General features: G+C 44.1%; 1 protein-coding gene across 5 annotated transcripts; it reads left to right on the top strand.

Moving 5' to 3' along the window:
- The first annotated feature begins 650 nt into the window (after positions 1-650).
- Positions 651-27969, top strand: LOC128409839 (dual specificity calcium/calmodulin-dependent 3',5'-cyclic nucleotide phosphodiesterase 1A-like). Of its 5 annotated transcripts, none has more exons than XM_053380278.1 (16): positions 651-861; positions 1942-2124; positions 3278-3344; positions 4097-4213; positions 4979-5119; positions 5764-5864; positions 6202-6327; positions 12373-12483; positions 12629-12749; positions 15339-15371; positions 15475-15556; positions 18103-18235; positions 19392-19612; positions 22346-22624; positions 23926-24207; positions 27355-27969. In XM_053380278.1, the coding sequence occupies exons 1-16, from the start codon at positions 755-757 to the stop codon at positions 27714-27716; spliced, it is 2466 nt and encodes an 821-aa protein (XP_053236253.1). In that variant the 5' UTR covers positions 651-754; the 3' UTR covers positions 27717-27969. The 5 variants fall into 5 exon arrangements, with proteins under 5 accessions (XP_053236253.1, XP_053236255.1, XP_053236256.1 ...); XM_053380280.1 differs by having other exon boundaries at positions 18151-18235; XM_053380281.1 differs by having other exon boundaries at positions 18154-18235.
- The last annotated feature ends 11 nt before the right edge of the window (positions 27970-27980 follow it).

The following is a 27980-nucleotide window of genomic DNA, read 5'->3' on the forward strand; positions in this document are numbered from 1 at the left end:
ACTCTTCAAAGGTCAAATTTATGTGCTTTTCCATACAGCAGTCTGAAAATGCAGGCAGTAAAACTTAGGTTCCAAAGTGGTGAATGTTTCTAGATTATTTGTATAGAAACACAAGATGGCTTGCTTAAGCCACACTGTCTCAGCTTGGAGCACCCTGCTTAAACCTCCTCACTGGTGGAATCACATGGTGGAATGGCATGATAACCTCTCCTCCCAAGGCGAGGGGCAGTGACTTAGCTAAGGCTGGCAGGACAGCTTACTTTATGGTCTTAACCCCTTCATGCATTAATTAGTGTTAAGCATGTTGGTTATATGAGGCTGATTTATCCCACAGAAAGGATAACAGTCCATAAAAGTTTTTAAAAAATATGTTGACAATTTAACTGGGGTTGGACAATTTCATCTATTTCACTATTTCATCTCGGGGCTACTAGATTCTCCTGCTTTTGACATGTACTTTAGCAATCCTCTGTTGTCAGTACCACTAGGTTTTCACATAAAATATAAGGGAGGGAGGGGGGAACAACCCTGGGAAATAAGTGTGGACTGCTGTTTACGCCAAGGTTGTTAGTGGCTACATCAGGATGACATCACAATGCTTATGTAAGGGCTTGACTTCCTTCTGTTGAACTGACATCCACAAGGTATTTATAAGAATGATGTGCATGTAGGGATAGGGAGCTACTCTTAGCTTACGTATATTTAAATGTAGCAACTTACTGCAGTAAAGTTAGTAGGCAAAACAGCTGCAAATATGACACAGGATAAACGGGGGAAGCTTGGTGCCAGAACAAATTATACCTCAGCAAAGTCAAAAACTTGTGATCAAAGGGCCAAGAAGAAACTTTCTGCCACTCTGCTGTAAGTCCAGCATCTTCACTTCTAAGCTGAGGGCAGGGATGGGCCCCACGGCTCCCAGTCCTCGTTGTGTTTCATCTGACCCAAGAACACGGCCTGATCAGAAGCTTGCCACTCTTTCTTTTGGCTCTGACAGCTGTTTCAGTCACATTGTCCAACCCTAGTTAAATGGTCAACATATTTTTAAAAAACATACGGTATATATGACTTTTATAACAGAAGCTGCATGAAAAGTCTAAAATCTACACTTGGACAATACTTTTATTAGGACCAACAAGTAAGATGTTACACAAATTGGGAGGGGAGAAGGAAAAACACTAATCCCCCAACCAAAATACATAAATTAGGCTGGATGTTGGAGCTATGAGGTCCTCAGATTGTAATCATCTTAAATAAGAACTGCAGATCATTGGCATTATTCCTTTTATCAATCTCCAAACACAGATTAGATATCAATAGAAAATGTCAAAAATTGTGTGCTGATTGCCCCAATCCCCATCCATTGCCATTTTGTTATGCACCCTGGCACCTCCATTGTGATCTTCTGTTGCGTTTTGCTCTCTAAAGTGAGTCCTAGGAATAGAAGTTTGAGAACCCCTGAACTAGGACACCTGGGGAATGGCAAGTAAAAGAGAAATTCCCTAACCCAGGAGATCTAGGCCAAAGGTGGGCAAGATGTGGCCCTTCAAACGTTGCTGTGCTCCAACTCCCTTCAGCCTCAGCCAGCATGGCCCATATGGTCAGGGATGATGGAGGGCCACAAGGGCCCCAACCCTAATGTATCCCATCTATAGAATAGTGTGACCGGAAAATAAAAAATAAACATGTTAAACCAGGCCACTAATATCATTCTGGTGGAGGTGGTAAACAGGATGATAGCATTTACTTATTTATTGGAAGGCATTTTATAATTGATTTTGATGTTTTAAGTTGGTTTTGCTGGTATTTCTGTTGGGCATTTTATATTTGACTTTTAGAATTGCTCTTTAAATTGTTGCTATATTTTAATCTATCTTTTAGCTACTTAATTTATTTGAAAACTGGGGTATATATTATTTAAATACATATCTCTGTTCCTTGCAGGAGCCTTTTGGACACTGAGGACGACCTCTCTAATATCCAGTGGGGATCAGTGCCTTTAGAAGTACAGGACTGGCTGACTGTTACCTTCGCAAGGAAAAAAGAGGCGTACAGTATCAGACCTGAGGATCAGCCAAGCATTCGAACTATTTCATATGCAGTCCAGGCTAGTGTTTTGGTAAAAAGGTGAGCAGGGGCATAGAACAAGTAATGAGCCTAAACTCTGTAGCTCATGACTGGTGGAATTAAAGGTGCATCTAACGCAGTCCCTTCAAGAAATGTTACATCCGGAATCTCATTCACCAATTTACACATACACGTGTTCATTATAAGACCAGAAACACGGGGAGTCTGGGGGGCCCAGGAGGCCCCAGGAGGCCCAGGACCAGATGTGAAGCAGCACCAGCAAGCTCACCCAGCGGGGGCTGGAGTGGTCCTCTGCTTCCTGCTCACTCCAGCAGTGGCACAACCAGGGTGGTCTGAGCTGGGGCTGCAGGGAAAGGTGCTGCTGCTTCCCATTAAACAAAGGATTCGTGGAGGGAATTACGGCAGGTGTCACTGTGACCGAGAAGATATTCTCTGTGGCACACTTAATGGAATATGCAAAAGAAGGTCAGATCGAGAGCTGGTTGTTAACGGCATAATGCAGGGGTGGGGAACATCCCCTCCCACACATCCGTTGGCATCAGAATCATCACAACCCTAAACCCCTTCTCTATGAAGAGAGTGCGGGAGATGGGAGATTTAGGTGAGGCAAGGTGAGGCGACTGCCTCAGGCAGCAGGATCCACCAGGGCAGCAGATCCACAAGTCTATCTTTCTTCCTCACTTGCCTCTGATGCAGGACAAGGAGTTGGGGCTTTTGTCTCCATCTCACTGCTCACCTTTCCTGAAGGCAAGGGCTCCAATGCAGCACATTCGCCCCACTTTCCCAGCCCAGTGAGAACAAGGAGCCTTGAAGTCACAACACACACCAGCATTAGGCAGGGGGAAAAGCTTCTGTTGACTCAAGGCTTCTTGCCAGACCCATTTCACTGGGAGGAGGGGCAGCAGGGCAGGACCATGCCAGCCTCTCAGCAGCCTGAGAAATGGCCCAGGGGCAATTAGCTGTCTATAACGCTTGACGGAGCAGCCCTGTCCAGTTGTGGGGGGCAACATTTAGAGACCATCCAGTGAACTTCATAGCCATGTGGGGATTTCCACCAGGGTTGCCTCATCAGCCCTGGTCCAACCCTCTTCCTGCTTTGCCACATAGAGTCTCCCCCACTACTTGACTTGACCTACTCTAAGGGTCTTAGAAAATAATCTATGGCTTACATATATTTCATTTGTTCTCCTAGGATGTTCCGTACACCCACCAGTGCAAGTGGTTTGGCTTATCCAGAGAAAGTAATTGCAGCTTTTAAGGTGAAAGTGGTTTTTAAAAAATAATAAAATAAAACGGTCTCCTCGGGAGGTGGTGGACTCTCCTTCCTTGGAGGTTTTTAAGCAGAGGTTGGATGACCACCTGTCAGAGTTGCTTCATTTCTTAAATCAAAGAAAGAAAGAACGAAAGAAGCCATTTGTATTGATGGCAGAAGTCATTGGCCAAGAGAGCCTGGTTGGAAGGGTGTGAGGAGCTTCTCAAGGGAGCCTGCTGTGGCTGGGTGTCCAGAGAAGGAGGAGGTCATTCAGTTGAGGGAGTTCATCTCTCTGCATCTCTGGCTTGTGGGTCTGAGACCCTTCCTGCTCTGAAATAGGGGTTTCATTTCTTGTGTGCCTTGAATCCCGTGAGTCTCCTCGGCATAGTTAGTGGTGGTGGATCTGAGAACTTTGCAGCCATAAAATGAAGATCTGTAATAAACTATTATGACCAGCCACAAGAACACCTAATAAATTGCTGTTTTGATCTCTGTAAACTCCCATATCTATAAGCCAAATGTGGCAAACAGGTTGTCTTTATTTAATGGAAATTGTAGTTGGAGGAAGAGCAGTTTATTATCTACAAGCTTTCAATAATCTGCCATGACTACATTCATTGGTATTACATTTTTTACTCACGTGACTTGGGAAACGAAAATGTTTGCATTTATATTTTTACATTTTACATTTTATATGTTGTCCAGGAACCTAGATTAAGAAATAAAAGTGCTTTTTTGTGTGTTTTCAATTACCAACAGGACATTGATAAATGGGATTTTGATGTATTTGCCTTAAATGAAACTTGTGAAGGGCACAGCTTAAAATACCTGATGTGTGATCTGTTCAACAAGTATGATCTTCTGAGACAATTCAAGGTCAGGAACTTATCTAGTTAAATCTTAGTATGTTAACAATCCAGTGTTTCCAGATTTTCTTTTAACAGAGCAAATTCCATGTTCTTGAAGGGCAAATTATAATACGGCAGTATCTAAGCAAATGAGAAAAAATTATGATAGGTGTGAAATAAAGCACATAGTGAAGCAAAGGGGCATGTTCACAGAGTGAGTGTGTGGCTGCACTGGGAGAAGGGGGGCGGGGGGGGGTTGCCCTGCAGAGAAGTTCCCCTTTCCAGATTACCCCAGATTGGGAAAATCCAAGTTTTGTGTTGGAAAGCTGTGGGCTGCCAGTTGGATGGATGACACCTAAAAAATCAATGCACATGGAGCTTCCAATCTACATTAAACTCCCATGTGGATGAGCCCTAATTCTTGCCTCCATCTGTCCATTCCATGCCATGGTGCCACCATGGATGTTTCACTTGCTTCTGTGCATCTGCACCGTCCCCAAATCTGCTCTGGAGGGTTGCTGGAAAGCGATCAGGGACGGGGCAGGGGGGGGAGAAGAGGGGAAGTCCTATTGTGAGTGTGGCTGTTGCTTTCCATGCACAATGGTTTGGTTGGAAACAACCCAGGAACATCTCATTTGACCCCTGAATGTCTGGACCTAAATCTTAAGTCTCCTCTGTCACGTCCGAATGATAAATTCAGAAGGCTGTTTGTCATACAACTGGTCTTGCCAATGGTTGCAATAAAAATGTTTATTTCCAGTTCTAAGCATGTCCTAATTCTTGCCTTCCATAGATCCCGATTACCTGCCTGATTTCATTTGCAAGTGCTCTGGAAGTTGGCTACAGCAAGCACCAAAATCCATATCACAATGTGATCCATGCTACAGACGTTACCCAAACTGTGCATTGCATAATGCTTCACACTGGTATGATGGTAAGAGATGCCCTACAGTGAAGGAAAAGAGCATTTGGGATCCTTAGGTCCTCCTTTTCTTGACCTAGGAAAGCCTTTTGTTAGAATAATTTTAGAAACTCACATATTATAGTAGCCATTTCACTCATAGGATATAGCTGACCCAGAATCATAGAATCACAGAAGTGTAGAGCTAGACAGGGACCCCGAGTGTCATCTAGTCCAACCCCCTGCAAGGCAGGAAATAGAATCTGGGAACCAGTGAATTATATATGGTGTTGCCATGCTATTAAAAAAAATGCATTGACTCATGAGATCAATGGAAAAGCTAAGGCAGATGAACTTGTGTTAGTGCACAGGATTCAGAAAGGCTGGCATAAGATTTAGGAGGAACCCTAGGTATAGATTACTCAGGAGCGTCAGGCATAGACTCCACCATTGTCCCCAGTATTGTGGGAGGAAGCGGAAGCCTTTCTCCAATATGCTGCTTGGCCCACAGGACAAAATGCGCACCGTGATCCCAAATAACCCCCCACCCTGGCAGCTGCTATTACCACTTAAAAAAGAAAAACTACTAGAGGAGATTGTAGTCATAGATCATTCTGCATCATGTCTAATTGTCAGTTGCATGCAGGACATGACTGACTTTTAATTCTTCTCACTAGCATTGGTTCACTGACCTGGAGATATTAGCAATTCTTTTCAGCACGTCAATCCATGATTATGAACATACTGGAACCACAAACCATTTCCATGTTAGGACAAGGTAAGTCTCTTTTGTCATTTTCCAGTGTGACCATTGCAGCTCCACCTAAACTGAAATGGTAGCACTGAGTGGCTGAAATAGAAGCAGCTCAGCAGAGCTAGATTGCCCATCTCTCCCTCTACTGGAACCAGTGAAGTGCTTGCTAATAGATGTCAGATCCCCAGAGCACAGTGTGAAAACCAGTACTCTAAAAAGTCAACATTTCCCCCCTAAAAATGGTATATTTTCATCTCTGGGGATGACCTGGCACCAGGAAAAAGAAATGTTCAATTTGTGACTGTGCAGCCCTTCCTAGGTCTGTTTTGGGTAATAGGGCTAGTTTTTTTTTTAATTCTAGGTCAGAAATGGCACTTTTGTACAATGATAAATCAGTTCTTGAAAACCATCATGTGAGTGCTGTTTACCAGCTCATGCAAAATGAAGATATGAACATCTTGGTCAATTTAACCAACGAGGAATGGAGGTGAGATAATATAGGGGTGCTACATAAGGTGTAGTGATGCTTGTGCAGTTACAGGCCTTTCAAGAGTCACTCAACAATGCTATGATTCTATAAGTAAGGATTGCCTTTACAAGCACTCCAGAGTTAACAGGGAGACTTTACTAATTTCCCACCTTTGCAGCTATGGCTTGTAGGCCATAAATGACAAATACAGTTTTGTATGTGGGTGGCTTTCCTTCTCAGGGTAGCAGACAGCTTAATTCAGATAGCTTTGGGCTCTGAAGGAGGGCAGAATGCATGGAAATCCTTGTTTTAGAGAACTCATAGAACTCACTGTTAAGTTGTGGGTGAACATATCAGACGACACAGCGATTCTTCAAACAGCTCTTCTTTATTCTGAGGCCAGAACTGAACTGAACTGAAGGGCTCAGTCAGCCTGCTTATATAGAGCTCCAGTACCTTGTTACTGTAACAACTTTCTAAAACTATCCAATCACCGAACGTCACTTTCGATCCTTCATTTGCATACAAACTATCCAATCACTGAGCGTCACTTTCGATCCTTCATTTGCATACAAACTATCCAATCACTGAACGTCACTTTCGATCCTTCATTTGCATAACTATCTACAGTATCCCCCTGCTGGCCCAGGGTGAGAACTTCAGTACATAACACCCCTCCCCACCGAGATAAGGTGTTAGTTACAATCGTAATGGTTTCCTAATATACAGCACTACACGTAATGGTTCAATTAGGCACAAAAGCATATCGGTTACATTTCCCATACTCAGACCAACAGTGATACATGTCCAACAACATAGTCCTTTCAATAAGTTGGGCGCTTGGAAACTCTGCCAGACCACCGGGGACTGGTAGCCAAGTCCGGGGGGCCACCCAATACTTGCTGAGGCTGTGGTGTGACCCTAGGTGGCATTGAAACCAAATCCCCTGGATCCGCTGCTGTGGGTGGAGCCTCCGCAAGTGGAGTGGTCTGAGTCTGTGGTAAGTCTGGCAGACCCTCTGAAGTGGCTTGGTTCGGCTCCATGCCCACAGTCTGCGAGAGAGGTGTAGGTGGAGCCTTGCCATCTGTAAGTGTCTGTTCCAGAGCCACGAGCATAGTTGGGGGCACCACGGTAGTGTCCAAGTCCCCAACCCTGCGCCTAAGCTGGTCTATGTGCTGGCACCACAAGCGTCCATCTTCGAGTGCCACCTGGTACGAGCAAGGTCCAGTGACTCCCACTACTGTGGCTGGCACCCAAGGAATATCTCCCACATAGTTCCGGGCAAAGACCTGGTTTCCTGGAACAAATGACCGTGGCACGTTGGCACAGCCTGGGGGTTTGGCCATGGCAAAGTCCGGGTGCAGCCGGTCGAGCGGGGACCTGAGGCGGCGGCCCATAAGCAGTTCAGCAGGACTCCGCCCTGTGGCCGCATGAGGGGTGATGTGTTGCACGAACAAGTATTCGGCGACCCGCTTGTGCCAGTCTCCCCGGTCCAGGCGCCCCAGTGCCTCTTTTTCCAAGTGCACCATTCTCTCTGCTTGCCCGTTGCTGAATGGATGAAATGGTGCCGTTAGGGCATGGCGTATGCCCAGTCCCAAAAGTTACCGCTCAAAAGTGCCTGACGTGAACTGTGGACCGTGGACACCCATGCGTCGCAAAGAGGCCTCGCAGCACCCGGATGACGGCTTCGGTAGTGGTGGAGGGCATCAGGGCCACCTCCAGCCATTTGGAATAGGCGTCCACCACTACCATAAAGGTCCGGCCACGAAAGCGGCTGGCCAGATCAATGTGCACCCTCGACCAGGGTGTCTTGGGCATCTCCCAGGTGCGTCCCTTAGCTGCCGGTGGCGCAGGCCTTGATTTTTGGCATGCTTGACAGGCAGAAACCCAGGCAGTGATGGCATCATCCATGTTAGGCCACCAGACGTAACACCGAGCCAGTGCCTTCTTTTTGACGATTCCCGGGTGGCCAACATGCAGAGCCTCCAGGACGGGTTGACTGAGTTTTGGGGGAATCACGACGCGGTCTCCCCACAGCAGACAGCTGCGCTGAGCCAAGAGTTTGTGTTGTCTGGTTGCAAAGGGCTGGAACTCTGATGCAAAAGGCCCTTGTGGCCACTCCCTCCACACCCAGTTGAGCACATGGCTGATGGTGCGATCCTGGGCAGATGTGGAGGCCACAGTGGCAGCCGATACAGACGCTGCCGGAAGATCCTCAATTAGGAGGAGCGATGAAGCAGGAGCTGGGTCTTCCACAAACACTGGAAGAGGGCAACGGCTGAGGGCGTTGGCATGGCCCATCGATTTCCCCGGGCGATGGACGAGCCGGTAGTGGTAGGCAGCCAGGAAAACAGTCCATCGCAGCATGCGCAGCGAGAGGACTGGTGGAGTTGGTCGATCACCGGTGAGGAGGCCCAGGAGTGGCTTGTGGTCGGTGATGAGGTTGAAAGTCCTGCCGTAGAGGTATTCATGGAACCTCTTCACTCCAGCCACAAGTGCCAGTGCCTCCTTGTTGAGCTGGCTGTAATTCCGTTCAGTCAGAGATAGCGTCCTGGAAAAGTTGGCGAGCGGTGCTTCTCTTCCGTCTGGAAAACGGTGACTAAGGACAGCTCCGATGACAAAAGGTGAGGCGTCGCAGGCAAGGACCAGCGGCCTGGCTTCACTGTACTGTACCAGCACACTGTCCGATGAAAGGAGAGCCTTGACCGTGTTGAAGGCCGCCGTCTCCCGATGACCCCAGGACCAAGGTGTCTTCGTGCTGAGGAGTCGGTGAAGAGGCTCAGCCACCGTGGCTTTGTGGGGCAGGAACATGTTATAAAAGTTCAGCAGCCCCAGGAACACCTGCAACTCTGTCTTGTTCTTTGGGATGGGGGCCTGCTGGATAGCGCGGATCTTGGATGTGGTTGGGTGAAGGCCGGAGAAGTCGATAAGATAGCCCAGGAACTTCACCTGTGGAACAGCGATCTGGCACTTCTCCCTCTTTACCTTGAGCCCGGCCTCTTGGAACCTGGTCAGCACGACACGGAGGCACTCGAACAGCTGCTGGTGTGAGTCTGCGGACACCAAGACGTCATCAAAATATGGTACCATGCCTGGAAGCCCTTGCAGGAGACGCTCCATAAGGCTTTGGAAGATGCCAGGAGCCACACTCACCCCGAACTGCAAATGGCGGCAATGGAATGCCCCTCGGTGGGTGACGATCGTCTGGGCTTCAGCAGTGGCATCATCGATGGGCAGTTGTTGATAGGCTTGGGCAAGGTCCAGCTTAGCAAAGACCTTACCCTCACCCAAGGAATGCAGCAGGTGTTGAACAACAGGAACCGGGTAAGCGTGCTGCTGAAGTGCCTTTTTGATCGTGCACTTGTAGTCGGCGCAGATTCTCACCGACCCGTCCGGCTTGACAGGTGTGACGATGGGGGTTTCCCACTTGGTGTCGTCAACCGGCTCCAAAACTCCTTGGGTGATCAACTTGTCCAGTTGTTCGTCCACCTTAGCCTTGAGAGCATGGCTTTATAGCCTGATGGGGCGACTTATGGATCAAGGCTAAAGGAGATGGGCGTACCTGTATATTGACCCAAAGTGCCATCGAAAACCTCGACAAAGTCTTTGACCAGACCCTCAGTCTCTGCGTTACAGATGCAGTTAATGCCGGTGACTTCCAGGCCTAGGGCATCAAACCAGTCTAGCCCTAGGAGGCTTGGCCGCTGACCTTCGACCACCACCAGTCGGAGCAGGCCCGAAAAATCCTTGAAGGCGATCCGGAACCGGCCAACGCCTACCACGGGAATGTCATTTCCCTGGTTGTCTCTCAGGTGTACGCGGTGAGAGTCGAGTTGCCTTTTGGACACTCTGGGTACCAGTCTTTTGATGATGCTCCAAGACACGATGGACAGAGCAGACCCGGTGTCAATCTCCATGTCACATGGAGCTCCTTCAATGAGCACTGTGACGTTCAGCTTGTGTCACGTAGGCGAATCGGTTTGGCCAGGCGTGGTTCCAGACGGGCAGCGGCAGTTGGTGAGAGCGAAACAGCTTTCCTTGGTGGACTGGAATGAAGACTTGGACTTGCGAGTCGGTGAAGGGGGGGTGTCAGACGGAGCCGATCGGCAGACCTTAGTGATGTGGCCCCTTCTGGAACACTTCCAACAGATGGCATCTCTGAATCGACACTTGGCACGGGAATGGTTGCCTCCGCAGCCGGCACATTCCGATTGGCCCTTGGACTTCTTTTGGAACTTCTTGCGCTCCCGCTTTGTCTAGTGCACGTCATCGTCTTCACTGGAGGATGCCTCATCACTGCTGGCCTCTTCGTGGTGCACTGGAACTAGCTTCCTAGCAAGAGGGGGCTGCTGTCCTTGCGGATCTCCTGGGCGGAGCGTTTGGCAGCTTCCGAGGCCACGGCCTCCTCAATGTGAAAAGGATCTAGGAGTCTTGGTTGACCACAAACTTGACATGAGCCAACAGTGTGACGCGGCAGCTAAAAAAGCCAATGCAATTCTGGGCTGCATCAATAGGAATATAGCATCTAGATCAAGGGAAGTAATAGTGCCACTGTATTCTGCTCTGGTCAGACCTCACCTGGAGTACTGTGTCCAGTTCTGGGCACCACAGTTCAAGAAGGACACTGACCAACTGGAACGTGTCCAGAGGAGGGCAACCAAAATGGTCAAAGGCCTGGAAACGATGCCTTATGAGGAGCGGCTAAGGGAGCTGGGCATGTTTAGCCTGGAGAAGAGGAGGTTAAGGGGTGATATGATAGCCATGTTCAAATATATAAAAGGATGTCACATAGAGGAGGGAGAAAGGTTGTTTTCTGCTGCTCCAGAGAAGCGGACACGGAGCAATGGATCCAAACTACAAGAAAGAAGAGTCCACCTAAACATTAGGAAGAACTTCCTGACAGTAAGAGCTGTTTGACAGTGGAATTTGCTGCCAAGGAGTGTGGTGGAGTCTCCTTCTTTGGAGGTCTTTAAGCAGAGGCTTGACAATCATATGTCAGGAGTGCTCTGATGGTGTTTCCTGCTTGGCAGGGGGTTGGACTCGATGGCCCTTGTGGTCTCTTCCAACTCTATGATTCTATGATTCTATGATTCAATGGCTTTCTGCAGCGTGAGGTCTGGCCTGGCGAGGAGATGCCGTTGCAGACGGATGTCCCGGACCCCGCAGACGATTCGATCCATCAGGGCATCGTCTAAGTCTCGGAACTCGCAGTGCATTGCAGCCTTTCGGAAGGCGGTGGTGTAGTTGTTGATTGACTCCCCCTCTGCCTGGTTCTGGTGGTAGAACGCATGGCGGGCAGCAATCTTGGACGACTTTGGTGTTTAGTGGTTGCGGAGCTTCTCTTGGATCGCGTCCCACGGTGTTGCCTGGACTGCTACAGGCGCAACCAATGCTCGTGCCGTCTCAAACACCTCAGGCCCACAGAGGCTGAGGAATAGGCCCCGCTTCCGCTCCTGTGATACTTGTGTCAGCTCGTTGGCTTGGAGGCAGCAGTCGAACCAAGCGAGGTAGGAGTCCCATGATTCAGAGGCTGGCACAAACGGCAGTAGAGGCACAAGTGAAGCCATGATTCCAGTGCCGGCGTAGAGGGTGATGGATGGAACACTGTGCTCTAGCCAGAACAGTCAGCTCTGAATTGGTTCTGTTCAGTGATTTCGCTCAGTGATTCAGCTCAGTTCAGAGGGTGGCTGCATCTGGCTGTGCTCTGATGTCCATCCATCCCACCTTCGTCGCGAGTGTTAAGTTGTGGGTGAACATATCAGACAACACAGCGATTCTTCAAACAGCTCTTTTTTATTCTGAGGCCAGAACTGAACTGAACTGAAGGGCTCAGTCAGCCTGCTTATATAGAGCTCCAGTACCTTGTTACTGTAACAACTTTCTAAAACTATCCAATCACTGAACGTCACTTTCGATCCTTCATTTGCATACAAACTATCCAATCACTGAGCATCACTTTCGATCCTTCATTTGTATAACTATCTACAGTATCCCCCTGCTGGCCCAGGGTGAGAACTTCAGTACATAACACTCACCATGAACAAATTATTTATGTGCCTTCAGGGAATTGCGCCGGCTGGTCATTGAGATGGTTTTAGCTACGGACATGTCACATCATTTCCAGCAAATGAAATATCTGAAACACGTTCTGAAATGCCTTCAGCATGTAAAAAGGTTGGTTGTATTGGGAAGGGTGTGTGCGTGTTGGAAATCTGAATTTTTGTTGGTGGTATGAATTCTTTAAATCATCTCTCATTTAATATGAGAAACAATCCTACTTTTCTGCTGAAGTAATTCAATAATGCCCTACATTTGACAGGACAGATAGAGATAAACTCATGTCCATGATTGTCCATGCAGCTGACATAAGTCATCCATCAAAGCCCTGGAAATTGCATCAGCAATGGGCAAATGCACTAATGGATGAATTCTTCAAGCAGGTACCATTTTCAAAAGTTCATTGGTAGGCTAGATTCCTTTGCATGTTTGAGATAGATATCAAATTCATATCTTACCTGTCCAGAAAATCCCAAATGGCCTAAAACCTTTATTAAAAAATATGCAAGCAAACATGCATAAGATAACACTTGGCATTTATTGTTGTATGTAATGTAACATAACCTACCCTTGTTGCTTGCACCCATTGTCACAAGAAACCACTGTGAAGCGCTGTCTCAATTCACATGTAGTACTAAGCCAAATCATGGCTAAGTGGGAACAAGGCAGCGCACACAGAGCGGACATGGAAGCCTCTTCCCTCTTCCCTCTTCCAGAGCTGCTGCCGCTGCCTCATTGCTCAGGATGCACCATGGTTTGGCTTAGCATTACATCTGAATCCAGGCTTGTGGTTTGTCTCATGCCAAATAAATTACAAGCTGTTTGCTTTAGGCTTACTGAGCATGGTTTCTCTGAGGAGGGACAAACCCGTTTATGTAATGCCAAGTGAACGTTTCAGGTTATGAGCTCTGCTAACCTGGAAGTAGCTGCTCCTGGTTGAGAACTTTGCCCCAGGATGCAAACGGAAATCGTGTGCTGGAAGGCTCCATTAGCGAAAGTGCACCTCAGGATAAGATCAGTTTCAGCTTAAGAATGGACCTCCGGAACAAATTAAGTTCGTAACCAGAGGTACCACTGTATTACAAAACTGAATAATCTGGCTAATTATAGTTGTTCTAAAGCTTCTTCTGCCAACAGCCAAAGCAGCATCCACTGTAAAGCAAGCAGGACAGGTCTCTCCTGCTGTGCTGCATACTAGTAACACTAGCAGTGCTCCCAAATAGCAGGCTCTGTTGTGGCTAAAATATCATCAGGAGGATTGATAGGTGTGCCCCCATCCCTGTATCTGTACACTTGAGGATCCCTTCTGTTGTATTTTAAGGATAAATAGGTGTGATTAACAGCTTGGTATGAAAGATTAACACCCACATGTTTCAAACTCTGTGTCAGAATTTGAAAATGTTGCTTTTCAAGATGATTGGAGGAGCAGAATTTTCAGCTCTTAGGTTTTTGCTTCACACACTTGCAGGTTGACAATAGGAAGGGCACAAACTGCCCCACATTGTGCTTCATATTAAGAATTTTGGGCATGTTCAGCCCAAGGTCAAGTAACAGCCGCAGTGATTCCATTCTGGCAGTGAAGCCAACAATAGACAATTGCAATGACTGCAATGATTTATGAGATTCATGTGATTCACCTGCATTCCCCACCCCTGCTATATGTGGGGACTGGAGGTTTTTTTACTGATATTGTGACTGGAGAGAAAAGGCTCAGGCACCACACACTGCGCTCCTGAGGACAATCGTCCTGTGCCTGGTATTTAACTTTATCAAACCCATGGCGTGGTTGCTGATTGTGTCATTTATATTATGTTTCATTTGGCCCTATGTCTCCAAAAACAGGAGTATCTGTTATGTTAGAGGTTCTCAGACTGTGATCTGCAGAACATCGCTGGTCTGTTGAGCTTCATTCAGGTGGTCCATGGTTTGTCTGTAGAAAAATAACTAAAAATATTGTGTAATCTAGTGCAGCGCATGACAGTTGCTACGACAAGCAGAAAAAATATTAAGTGGTCAACCAAGACCCTCAGCAATTTTCAGGTGGCTTTGTGGCAAGGAAAGTTTGGGATCCATTGCATTATGTTATACCAAATACTGTAATGTGTTTAAATAAGGAAAACACCCTGAAATAAAGGTTGTCATTTATTCCTTATTGGGACTTTCATAAACTTGGTAGAATCTTTGAAATTCCGAGTGGAGGGCTCACACTGCACTCTCACAAATAGTGTCCCTTTTTACACAATTATAAATAAACACACACTTATCTTTTCATATTACATACATTCTCAGAGTGTAAGGGGTGTTTCAGATGCAACAATCTTGTATAGCCCATGGTTTTATTTAGTCAGAAATGACTATTGAGCCTACACTCTCCCATCTCATTTCTCCCTCCCATGTACAAGCTTTAAAGCTTTTATGTTGGTATCTTTAAGCTACAGTTGCCCATAATGTCTGAAACAAGAAACTGTGGTTTAATGCTGGTTTTCTAAGCAGTGGGAAATCTGTGGGCCTCCAGCTGATGTTAAACTGCAATGCCCATCAACCTCAGCAAGCAGGCTAAAGATGATGGGTTCAGCAACATCTGGAGGGGAATCAGTTCCCCACACCTGTTCTAAGCTGCTTCATAGAATCATAGATTTGGAAGGGACCCCAGGGGTCATCTAGTCCAACCCCCTGCAATGCAGGAATCTCAGCTAAAGCATCCATGACAAATGGCCATCCAACCTCTGCTTTAAAACCTCCAAGAGAAGAGAGTTCACCGCCTCGCGGGAGTCTGTTCCACTGTTGAACAGCTCTGTCAGAAACTTTTTCCGAATGTTTAGTCGGAACCTCCTTTCTTGCTCCTTGAAGCCATGGGTTCGAATCCTACCCTCCAGAACAGGAGAAAACAAGCATGTTCCCTCTCTTCCATGTGACAGCCCTTCAGATATTTGAAGATGGCTCTCATATCTCCTCTGTCTCTTCTTTTCCAGGCTAAATATACCCAGCTCCTTCAAGCGCTCCTTGTAAGCCTTACTTTCAAGAGTTTCATATCAAAATAGAAGTGAATTTATTGGATATCGTTCACACTGTCTTATATCTCTGTGCATTCTTTCCCCTCCAACTCAGGGAGACAAGGAGGCTGAATTAGGATTGCCTATTTCTCCACTCTGTGATCGTGGGACTACCAATATTGCTGAAACTCAAATAGGTAATATGAGGGAGGGAGCCAATCTTTAGTCCTTCCTCTCAATCCTTTTCTTTCTGAAAAACAGATGTATGCTTTTCTTTCCCCCCCCCCCCCTTTTTAAAAAAATATTTTTTATTAAGTTTTCCATTTAACAATCCAATCATATCACATTAGTTAATCCGAATTATGCCAATACATATCATAAAATCCAAATATTTTGCCGAATTTTTAAAATTTTTGTTGGGGGTACCCATGCTTCGAGTTCAGTAAGGCTCCAATCATCTCATATTTCGGCTGCTTTAAAGATGTATGCTTTTCTTTCTCACCACAGCAAAACAAAAAACAAACAAATATGCCGTAGGTGCTAGAAAATGTCCTGGCTGGATCACCATTTCCTGAAGCTCAAAAGCAGATCCAGAAATCACATTAATCATATTATTATTGTTGTTGTTATTATTGTTATTGTTGTTTTTATTATTCAGTGCTATGTCCCTTTCACCACCAAACCACCTGACTCGTTGTCAAATCCCCCACTGCACTGCTTTGTGACGTTTTTATAATCCCTTGCAAGCCATGGGTCCCCTACAACATCCCAGTCCTGAATGCCTTTGAGCTCCATTCGGGTCTTGCCTTTCTTTCAGTTTTAAGCAGTGCAGATTACTCAGCAGTTTCCAAGCCTACACTACTTCACCATTTTAAAAAATAATAAATTTTGGCTACTGGTAAACTATTTCTTGAGGGAGTTAATTCCATAGTTAAATTATGCACTGTGTGAAAAGTATTTTCTTTTGTCTGTCCTAATCTTCCAACATTCAGCTTTTTTGATGTCCACAAGCTCTCGTGTTATGAAAGGAGAAACTTATCTCTGCCCACTTTGTCCACTGTTTTCATGTATGTGTTCTTTGAATTCTTTAAGGCATCCCTTATTGCCTGGCTATATTTATTTTGCCAAAGTTTATGTTCCTTTTGGTTCTCCTCATTTGCACAAGCTTCTAAAGGAAACTTCCTTGCCTCTGATGAGTTCTTTGACTCTACAGTGGTACCTCGGGTTAAGAACTTAATTCGTTCTGGAGGGCCATACTTAACCTTAAACTGTTCTTAACCTGAAGCACCACTTTAGCTAATGAGGCCTCCTGCTGCTGCCGCACCGCCGGAGCACAATTTCTGTTCTCATCCTGAAGCAAAGTTCTTAACCCAAGGTAATATTTTGGGTTAGCGGAGTCTGTAACCTGAAGCGTCTGTAACCCGAGGTACCACTGTACTCATTACAGCACCCTCTTGGTGCTGATGGTACCTTTCTTAATCTGTGGTATAAATGCTTATGAGATAAATGCTTAAATGATATGCACTTACTGTTTATCCTTTTATTACAACTGTTGTTAATTTTTTTACATCATCAGATACAGGGTTGCACATTTCATGTTGTTTGCTCTGGTGCCTGCTTGGTCTAATATATGCTCACTGGGCTGTGCTTCTCTCCAAATGCCAAACCTGTTCTGGCAGAGCTGCACTTCTACCAATTTTCTGCGCCTCATCCACCAGGTCTCCTGCTTGTGGCCTTCATGCTGGCCTTCGCCACCAAGCTCAACATTTCCGCCCGAGGCCTGAGCACCCCAGGCCTTATCCTATGCTGACTACCGCAGGGCGACTTGGCCGGCCTCTAAAGTGAACTGGGAGCTACCACTGGAGTTGCAAGCTGTAGGCTGAGCTTTGCCATGTCTGAATCCTATTAATAGGTCTTGGTGCTTCTAGGAGACTTGGATATGCTGAGGGTTTATGCAGGACATTCTCACCACTCTCTCATTACTTTGGGAGACCAGGCCTCCGCCAGGAGAAAACTAGAATGGCTGTGGCAAGACCAGCTGAACTTACCATATTGCCCTGGTGCTGACATGCTAAGCCAAACTTTGACTTAGTGAGCTTGTGGAGAGGAGCTCACATCCACTTTGCTGCTCCCAGGATCCCCAAGCTAAGCTAACATTTGGCTTAGGGTGCTGTCCAAACCGGAACTTGTGGTTAAGCTCCATCCTTATTAGCCATGATGTCTTAGGTCAGTATGGAAGCAAAACAGAAATGGGAGGAGGCAGGCAGCTGCAAGCTGCTCCCCAGGAACCTGCATGTTCACATGGACTCAGGGCCTGATTCACACATGACCCTAAGCCATGTTTATTAAACCATAGCTTAGTGTACTACCACTAGAAATAATAATAGTAATAATAATATTAATAATTTAACTTTTGGGGGGAAACTTGCCTCTTTAGAATCCTTTCCAGATATATCATAGTTTTAGCCAAAATATCTGCACTCATCTCAGACCAGGGCTGGATCTACACAGCTATAAAAATGCTATGAAAAAAAACATTTTAAAGCTCACAATGGAAATGATCATTGACTTTGGATTTCAGCTCTACAGAGCTACCTGATGTCACATTGTTATAACACATTTATAACGTTATAAGTGCACTAATGTAGCTGAGTCCTAGACCCATAAGCTCTGTACTGAATAATGTTTCTTCATCTAGGACAAGAAATTGAAGAATTATGTCTGGATGTTTTCTTCTTTTCAGGCTTTATTGATGTCATAGTGAAACCAATTTTTTCTCTTATAATTGAAGCAGCTGAGAAAATTGTTGAGCCTCTTATATATGAAGCTTTTGAAACTGGATGTTCCTCTAGCAGAGATTCTGGGTATTTTTCTGGGTATGACTGTTCTTCTTGCTTTTTTTGTTAATGTTATCCTTATTTTTTTACAAATTGCTCTTGTCACCATGGTCTTTGATACTGGCAAGATATTAACTCATTTTCAGTTTTGTTTCAATAATTGTTCTTCATTTAACTCCCCAACCTTTATTTTTTTAATTTTTTATTTTTTTGTTCTGTTAAGAGCCCCGTACTTCATCTATGCATTTCTTCTCTTTTCTCCTCCAAGGCTTCCTGATAGCCCAATGAGGAATTTTAAGTTAACACTGTGAGTTTACTGCATTCCAGTAACTTTCATGTTTTTGTAATGTGAGATTAGTTTTTAAAATGTTGAAGTGGAGTAAAATTTTGATATCAATATTTCACTTAATTTCCAGTGAAAGGGTGAATTGGACTCCACTAGCAGATTGATAGGTCTTTAAAAAGTCCTGCAATAGCTGCGTTTGATTGTCCCAGTGTTCATTTCTGTTCCTGAAAAAGAGGGCATTGGTTTTCTCTCATTATTATACTATATATATTTTCTGGTGTTTTAAAATATATGCTGGTATACGTTTGAGGAAAGACGCAAACCCCCAAACCCAAGAAATTAATGCATGCCAGATTCTAACTAATATTTGGGATAGGAAGGGGAAATGCAAGCTGCCAAATCCATGCAAAGCAGCCTGGCCAGGCTAATTAAGTGTAGCTCCATTAAGAACCATTGGCAATGCAAGAGAACTGTCTTTTCCAGCAGGAGAAATGGCAGGTTACCAAGGTGAACTATTAGGAAATAGTGTCTTAACATAAGGTTAGGGTTTTTGATGAGAGATTTACTGGGGGGAAAGAGGACAAGGGCAGAATGATCTTGGCAGCTGACTGGAGAGGTTGCAACCCAGAGCCTGGGGGGCCTGGCTGGTGCTCTGAGAGAAGCCCGGGGAGACATGCAGCTGCATATCGGTGTAAAATAAATGCTACAGCCTCTGCCGTAGCCTGAATTCACAATGGAAACATGACCCTGGGGGAGGCACTGGAACCCCTGGGTCATGCTACTGCTTGGTACAGATTGGGGTGCCAATTTTAGATGTCAGTTGCTTCTCCAGAACTCTAAAAACCTTAAAAATTACTTCAACAATTTCAGCCTGACTCATTACTTATGGTTTTCTTTCCTTTTGTAAAGATCAGGGTCAATTGAAGATGAAAATAAACCAAAACTTAGTGGGAACAGTTTTGAAGAGGAAGAAAACTTTAGTCCGGGAAGCGTCAAAAGTGAAAGTGGGACTTGCACAGAGAGAAATCTCTTAATTTCATTGGATATAGCAAGCTTTGAAGAACACTTGGTGCATAATATTGAAGCAAACAGAAAAAAGTGGAAAGAGAGCCAGGAGCCCAAGAGCAAAGGTAGGAGGATCCATTTCTGCAGACTCTGAGCCCTCCATACACTGCAATAACCATTTCCCACATTTGTGTCCACGCCATTCTTGCTGCTCTCAACAAAGTCCTTTGCAGAAGGAAGAGACTGTTTTCTGGAGCAGAACAGATTGCAATTTATATTTTCCTTCAATAAAAATGTCTTACTATTATTAAAAACAACGGCAAGGTCTTAATTTGGCATTTCAATTCTCCTAGACTAGCCCTAACCCTCTGTCCAATTAAACAGAATCAATACTGGGAACAATCTCAGCTCATTGCTATTCTTATATGTATAACTATGGGCTGCACCCCAGCTCCCTCCCCTCACCCCCCCATCCCATAGTGTAGCACCCTGCTTGTGGTTAACGCTTAGCTGGAATGAAATATTCAACGCAGCAATAGAGAAATTAAAATAATAATTTATTTGTCAGACAAATAAATGAGAGACACAGTGGTATATGGTTACCAAAGCTCTGCCCACTCCAGCCCTGATGGCCAGCACTTATATGTCCTCAGCCCAGCCCCCTTGCTCCTCCTTTGGCTGCCTCTGTCCAATCAGCCTGGTTGAAATTCCTATTGGCTGTTTGCTAGAACCAATCATAAAAGATACACCCATTTCCTATTACCTTTTATGGGAGACAAAGAGCTATATTTCCTTCTATCCATAAATGGCAAATAAGTAGTCATATATCTTACATTTACCTCGACCAGGCACCTTAATTACCAGATAACCTTTGGCCCCTGTTGCCCTAGTCACTGCAAAACAGATGGCTAAAGCAGATGGTGCATGGTTTTTTAAATTTCATTTTAAAGAGATCTTGGGTTCACCTTCTCACACACCATCTATGAAATAAGAATCTAACATAAGAATCTAACATTTCTTACTTTCTAAATCCTTTGCATACTTACATTTAAGCCAGTATATTTCATACATAACATATATAGATTTTTAGAAGAAAGGGAACTTAGTAAAAGCTAATTTCTCTAAGTTCTCTAAAGCTTCAAAGCAGTTTCAGAGAGCTGCTTTGCCTAGTCCAGCTGCTGTTTCTATTTGCCCTTTTAACCTTATGAAAATGTGGCTCAAGTCTCTAATGGGAGGCACAATAATTCTTACTATTTACCAACTTTTAATTGCAGCTTGATTGTATTCTGTAATTTGTATGGTCAGTGTGACCTTTTGTTCCCAGCCTGTAATTTCCTTTTACAACCCTGAGGCACTCGTCTCCTGCTAATGCTAATACAAATCAGAGGGGCCCTGTTTAGGAGGATAACATCTGCCAAAGTCTTTTTAGCCAGCTGGTCTTCTGCCTGGCATACAAACATTTGCAAATATATTTTTTAAGCTCATTTTAAAATACAGATCTTGATCTGATGCCTCAATAGAGCTCCCCCTTCCCACCCCGTGCAGCCAACTACTAACCTTGCTCTTTACCTTCCCAGCCCCACTTCTGAAGTCACTTCTTTCTCCTCTTCTGCAGCACTGCTTTGCACCCAGTTTCACCTTCACCACGTTTAGGGAAGTTTTTAATGTTTGATGTTTTATCGTTTTTTAATATTCTGTTGGGAACCGCCCAGTTAGATGGGAGGCATACAAATATTATTCTTATTCTGATGTCCGTGCCTCCTCCCTCTCTTTTTGTGCAAGTTGCCTTCACAAGCCACCTCGGTGACCTCCCACATAGAATCATGGAATCATAGAGTTGGAAGAGACCACAAGGGCCATCGAGTCCAACCCCCTGCCAAGCAGGAAACACCATCAGAGCACTCCTGACATATGGTTGTCAAGCCTCTGCTTAAAGACCTCCAAAGAAGGAGACTCCACCACACTCCTTGGCAGCAAATTCCACTGTCGAACAGCTCTTACTGTCAGATGTAAGATGTAAGATGTCTTACATCTTCCTCCTCCCACACATTGCAACTACTCGGCACACTTGTCACCATTTTTTCTTATTCTTCATACCCTGCCACGCTCTTGCTTTCATCTCCAGCCCGTCCTATGTCTCATACACCCTTGTTTTTTGCAACCGTCTTTGGACCCCTCGCATCACCCCCATTTCCATGCCTCTTTTGTGCCCTCGCATCACCCCCATTTCCATGCCTCTTTTGTGCAGCCCTCTTTGCACAGGCACACAGTTAATCACCTTCCCTTCCTTTTCCCAACTCTCTTGCATACAAACTGACCCTATCTCCATGCTGCCTCCTCTCTTATTCTGCAGCTCTCTATGCATGCACACACACCCATGCTGAAACATGCAAATTTATCTTTCAAATGCATTTGCATTAAGAGCAAGCCTGTCAGTTGACCTGTTCAGTTAGAGAAGCTTCGGTTCCCACTGTATCCAAACAACAAAAGTTTGAGTAAAGCAGGGATAGAGACACCGAGATGAATATATTTATGAGTTTGGGTGGGCGGATTCCCCTTAAAGTCTTGGGTACCAGTTTGTCTCCCATAATTTGAGTTAGCAGATGTAGGAAATGACTAAAAGTTGAAGTCTTCACCCAGGTGCGAGACAGCTTAGCAGTGTAGAAAGGCTGATTCTGATACTTTTGTACATGTAAAAAACAAGAATGAAAGCCTAAAACAAGTGGTCCACAAAGTGGTTGTGCATAAACCACATTTTTTTAAAAATGAATATTGGGAAATGTTTCATAAATATTTTTCTGTCTTTCTACAGATGAAATTATTTTAAGGGGAATATCTTACATTTCCTTTGTTTTTAGAATCACCAATGAAAGAAAGTAACAAGGCCAAAGACAAAGTAAGTAAAGATAAAAAAGAGGGGGGGAAACCCCAGAAAACATCAAAGCCCAAACACCATCCTTCAAAGTCCAATAAACTTTGTATTGCACCACAAAGTCCTACCGTTTGCGATTGTGAGCTTTGCCACAACAGAGCATTTGAGCCAATGGATGTCAGCTTCATCGTTTACAACGCAGGTGCATCAGAACTGTTTCAGCCACAGCCGGATGATGAGGTCATGGATGTCACAGAATCATATGGTATTCAAAATAACTTTTCTATCCAGATTGTTGTCTTCATAGATCCGTTATTTTTATTTTGCACGAAAATGCATTCAATCTATCCTTAGGTAGTGTGCTCTCTCTCTCTCTCTCTCTCTCTCTCTCTCTCTCTCCACTGTATATCACTCCCCAACCAATTTTCCTTGCATCCTTTCCCCACATTTAACAAATTCCAGTTCTGCAAAACCTCAGATTTTGCAGCACCAAATTAAGAGTTTTGTAATTTGCATTCATTCACTCATTAATAGAGATAAAAGGATTTGTCAGTTTTGGTCCTCTTAGGTTTTGATTTTTCTGATCTTAATTTTGCCACATTTCTGCAGCAATTTGAAAATGAATCAGCATTCTAGTGCAAGTGTTATCTAATAAACACATTTTTGTAATCTATTTTTATTAATGTACATATTTTTGCAAGCAATGTCTCCTAATATAATGCATTTTCATTAATACATGCATTTTTAATGCACACTTTTACCTAAATATGCATTTTTGTAAACATTGGTTGATTGGAGAACTGCATTTCAGTATTCAGAAAAATACAAATTTTTAAGGATGGTTATGTTTTGATTCTCATATTGTTTCAGAAAAGGCAAATTTGAAAAATTCGGCTTTAAATGCAAACTGAATTTTACTTCTCCCCCATCTCTATTCATTTCAGTAACAGAACCTGTTATTTTCTGTTTACAAAAGTGTAGCAGGAACTGATGTAGAAATCTAGACATACCGCCTGCAGCTTCCAGATGAGTGTTGCTTCCTTGAAAAATTGAGTTCCTGAATTGGATTCATATTTTCATGCAGGTTGTCTGCAAAGTCACTTGAGATAAGGGAGGGTAGATCTGCATGGACTAAGCCTCAAATAAGCCAAAATTGCAGGCAGTTCCAAGCAATGTTCATATGCTTCACAAGTAATTACAAGAACCCAGTGCTTTTGATCAAAGACGACAGTGCATGAATGTAATACCTTATTTTTAACACATCACAGTAATTTAGGAGACAAATATTTTATGGGAGTGGAGTATTAGGATCAAGTTCCTAGCACATGAACAGCAAGCTGATTAGATATTTCCAGTTATGTTTCTACTTTAATATTTTTGCTGGTCTCTTCTAAGAAACTAGTTTAAGGAGTTCCTAGTAATGCAAATCCTAAGTTTTTAATTTTTATCAAAAGTTGTCTAGATTACAAGAATGTAAGCAGAAGTGGCATTTTCATTTGAGAAATAGAATTTTTCATTTGAGAAGATTTAGCTGAATGTCCCTCTTTTTGCATATTTGTTTTGTAGAGGAATTGGTGGATAATAAAAGTTCCTGGAGGAAAACTGCTGGCCAGGATACAGATAAAAACATATACGAGATGAGAGGCATGGTTCCAAAAACAAAACCTCTGCGTCCTAATGAAAGCGATGATGTGATCATTGAGGAATTCATACCAGATGATCCTGAGCCCCCAAAAGAAAGTGAACACCTTGCCGTCCCTGATCACAATGGTGCCCAGCTGTCACCTGGTCTTGGCTTTATGTCAGAGCTAACCAAAAGTGAAGTCGATTTCTTTTCCCTGTGGAACGGTAATTGGCCATTTCTGCTCAGGCTTCAGTGATGATTAATAGGTAGTTTTAGCACAAACCTCAATGAACCTTCAACATTTCACAGATGAAAATGGTCACTTATTGGCTGGTGCCATTGGTGAACTGTGACAAGCCAACATCATACAGGTGGTGGAGGAAATAGCGGGGCCAACACAACGCAGGCACTGTGTGCCACAAATAGAGATGGCAAAAGCAGTACATTGCACTTATTCAGTGGTACCTCAACCTTAATCCGTTCTGGAAGTCTCTTCTTAACGTGAAACTTCTTAACCTGAGGTACCACTTTAGCTAATGGGCCTACCACTGCCGCTACCGCACGATTTCTGTTCTGATCCTGAAGCAAAGTTCTTAACCTGAGGTACTACTTCTGAGTTAGCAGAGTCTGTAACCCAAGGTACCACTGTAATCTCATTTTACAGTCAAGGAAGACCATCTGGTGACAGAGAATTCTTAGGAGAAACAATAATAGAGTACCTCCCAGCCTACACAGAGTTCCTTCCACTTGCCAAAATGACGACAGCTTCTCCCTCCCCTATGCATTCCTTCCTGGTTTAAGGTATGCCCTCATCAGGACTCAGCCTAGAGTTTCAGTGCCAAGACTGAGTCCTGGAAAATGGCAGTCCAATTATCTGATTATGTGGCTTTCATCACCACTGAATAACTACAGTTTCTTGCTTCCCCTCAGAATTCAGAAGCACATGCATGGCAACAAAATTAGAATTTTTGACCATTTTTGACAGTCCTTTCCCTCCACAAATTCTACAACTGGTTCCCCCTTTTCCCATCCCTTCTATCAGTACAACAGATGCGTTGACAAAATAAAGGTGTGTTTTAATGACTTCTAAACATGCTGGAAAAGTGCGTTTTTTAAATTTTTTATGTTCAACTTAATGTTTTATCAATGAGCTAAAAAGCAAAATTTGGAAATTGAATAACTCATTATTGTATGAAAAAGAATAACTGAGAAAGTTAAAAAAAAACCTGAACTGAAATCCTTTCTTCAAAGTAGCAAAACAAAGGAAGTACCAATCTTAACCATGTGGGATACATGTAAAGCTTGAGGATGTTCATAAGTATTTATGGATTATTCATACTTTCAGTAATTTAGTAAGTCAAGACAACAACAGAAAAATACAAGGACAAAATGAATTTGATTTTGAAATGAAACGTAAGGAAACAGAATCTAAGGAACTTTTTTGCAAGTTTTTAAGAGCAAAACAAAAACTGGAAACAGTAGATACTTATAAAACGTGTAAAACATGTGCATACTAAACAGAAATGCTTTGAAATAGTAGTAAAAACAGGCAGACTACATGACCTACAATATATATATATATACACACACACAGGAGATATTGGCACTCGATAGAAACAATGGTGGCATACACCCTCAGATCAGGACCGGCCCACCCATGAGGCAAGATCCACTGGGGCAGCAGATCCTGACATCGATCTTTCTTCCCTCTTGTTCCTGTTGTTGATCTTCCCTCACCCCTTTTCTCTGGCGAAGAGAGGGGTACCATTTGACGTCCGTCTCGGGTGCCATAATGCCTTGGCCCAGCCCTCCCTCAGGTTCACTATATCATTATACCTCTCAAGCCCCAGAACTAGGACAAATAACATATTTTTTTAGAAAAGTCTGAAATTCTGAAATTAATATATGACGATGGAATGTTTCTTGATGACCCTGACTTGAAACAAGTGATATTAGAGACTAATAATATCCTAAAAGTCAGTTGCGTGTCGAGGTCCCCAGGGCCACCCCAATAACTCACACATCACACTGAATTTTTTGTTTAAGGTTTTTGGCATAATTTTGGCCAGAACTTTATTAAAATACAAAAATGTGAGTGGTTGCTTAGGCATTGGTTGCGACTATCTGCCCCCACCATGGGGGACAGACTGACATTCCGCACGATGCGAAAGTCAGAAAAGGGGAATACACTTGGGGGTAGCGACAGAGCAGGGAACCTGCCCTCACCCCAAATGCAACCAGGAGCTCATTGCTATGGCCCGAGCCCCCTTGACAGAGTGGACAAGCAATAGTTAGCCCCCGATTCCTTTAACGGAATCCCTTGCAGCAGCAGCATTAGAGGGGCAGGCACAGCCAATCCATGCCCCTCAACCAACCAAACCATAAACCAATGCCTAACCGCAACCTTACAAGTTGTGACGATTTGCTACGCAGTAGGCAAAAACCAAAGGGCCCCAGCCAATCAGCCAGATGGACAAAATTCCTACCGGGCCCCTGCCCCAAGAGCAGACGACCCCATGACAAGCATAGCAAGGTCAAAGCGAACAACCCTAATTCTAGGGGGGGGGGGCAATCCGATGCACCGTCGAAAAGAGGAAGCCCTAGCCTCGTGCAAGGAGTTTTAGCATTTCTGGCTGTCAATCAACAAATGGCAACATTAACTTCTTCCAACAGCAAGGGAAGCCCCAATCGCATCAGTGGCCAACGATCAATTAGCCCGCCCCCACTCTGGAGTGTCCTGGTGGCCCCCACCGCAACACGTGCTCTCCATGAAGGAGAACACGCTTTGCTCACACAGAAGGATGAGCAGATCTCAGCCTTTAAAGCAGAGCTCAAACATTGAGTTGGGTGAGGATAAAAAATGATGGCATTGCTAAATAGTATGAAAAAAAACAAAATTAAACTTTAATCCCACATAAAAATGGTGAAAAGTAACAATAAATTTATTAAAATGTAACATTAAATGGACTCATCTATCCAGCTCAATGCCTGGTCAACAAACTAATGTGATAAATACCGGTAATTAATAAATTATGTGTATGAGAAGAGAAAAAAAGCTACATGTGGATCATCTTTTTAAATGGCATATACAGAACCTTCATCAGCACATGTACATGCAATGAAATATGTTTATGTGGACTTGTCAAACATGGATGCTTTCACACATTTCCAATATGCTGTGATTCAGAAACTCTAAGCATGGTTTTTCCACTATGTTTTACTCAGAATAGACCTAATTTAAATCATGTTTATTAATGTTAATAGATCTACTCTGAGTAACACTTAGTTGAATACCACCCTCAATCAGGCAAAATGCATGCAAACATAGTAATATATTCTCTAACAATATACTTTTTTCTCCCTCTCTGCAGAAGAAATTATGAGACGTGCTGCGGAGCAGCAGAAACAAGACCAAAGCAGAATGGCTGCTGACGCTGCGTTACAGGTGACAATATCAGCAAAACAAAATGAGGGTTGTCAAGCAAACTCAGCTGATCAAAACTTTGTTCTACAAGTAATCTCTATTGACACCCCTATTGTAACAAACAGGACAGAATCAGGACAACATTGTGACCCATCCCAGAAGGAAGTTGCCAATACTTCTGCCCTAAAGCAAGATATCACCACGCCATCAAATGCATGCCAACAAAATGAAACAACCCCACGTGGAGCTGGAGCTGCAGCTGTATCTGTCACATCCTTGAGCTATGGGGTATTTAAAATTCCCCAGTAGATTATTGATCTAACTGGTAGGCTAAGATTGCACTGTCTTCAAGCTTAACAGAAACCAAGACCTGATCAAATACAAGGCACCTGACTCAAACATAGAACTTCTGACTGCTGAATGTTCAAAAGTTTAGGGGGAAATGCTTATTGTGAGATCAGTTGACAGAAATCTGAAACACGCATTGGTCGCTACAGAATAGGTAGAGGTAATTCTTAATAAACCTTCTTATTGGTGGAAATGAAACCCACCTCTTCCCCTTCCCCTGAAGAT

This window comes from Podarcis raffonei, chromosome 3 (genome assembly GCF_027172205.1).
Source record: "Podarcis raffonei isolate rPodRaf1 chromosome 3, rPodRaf1.pri, whole genome shotgun sequence".
Classification (NCBI taxonomy): domain Eukaryota; kingdom Metazoa; phylum Chordata; class Lepidosauria; order Squamata; family Lacertidae; genus Podarcis; species Podarcis raffonei.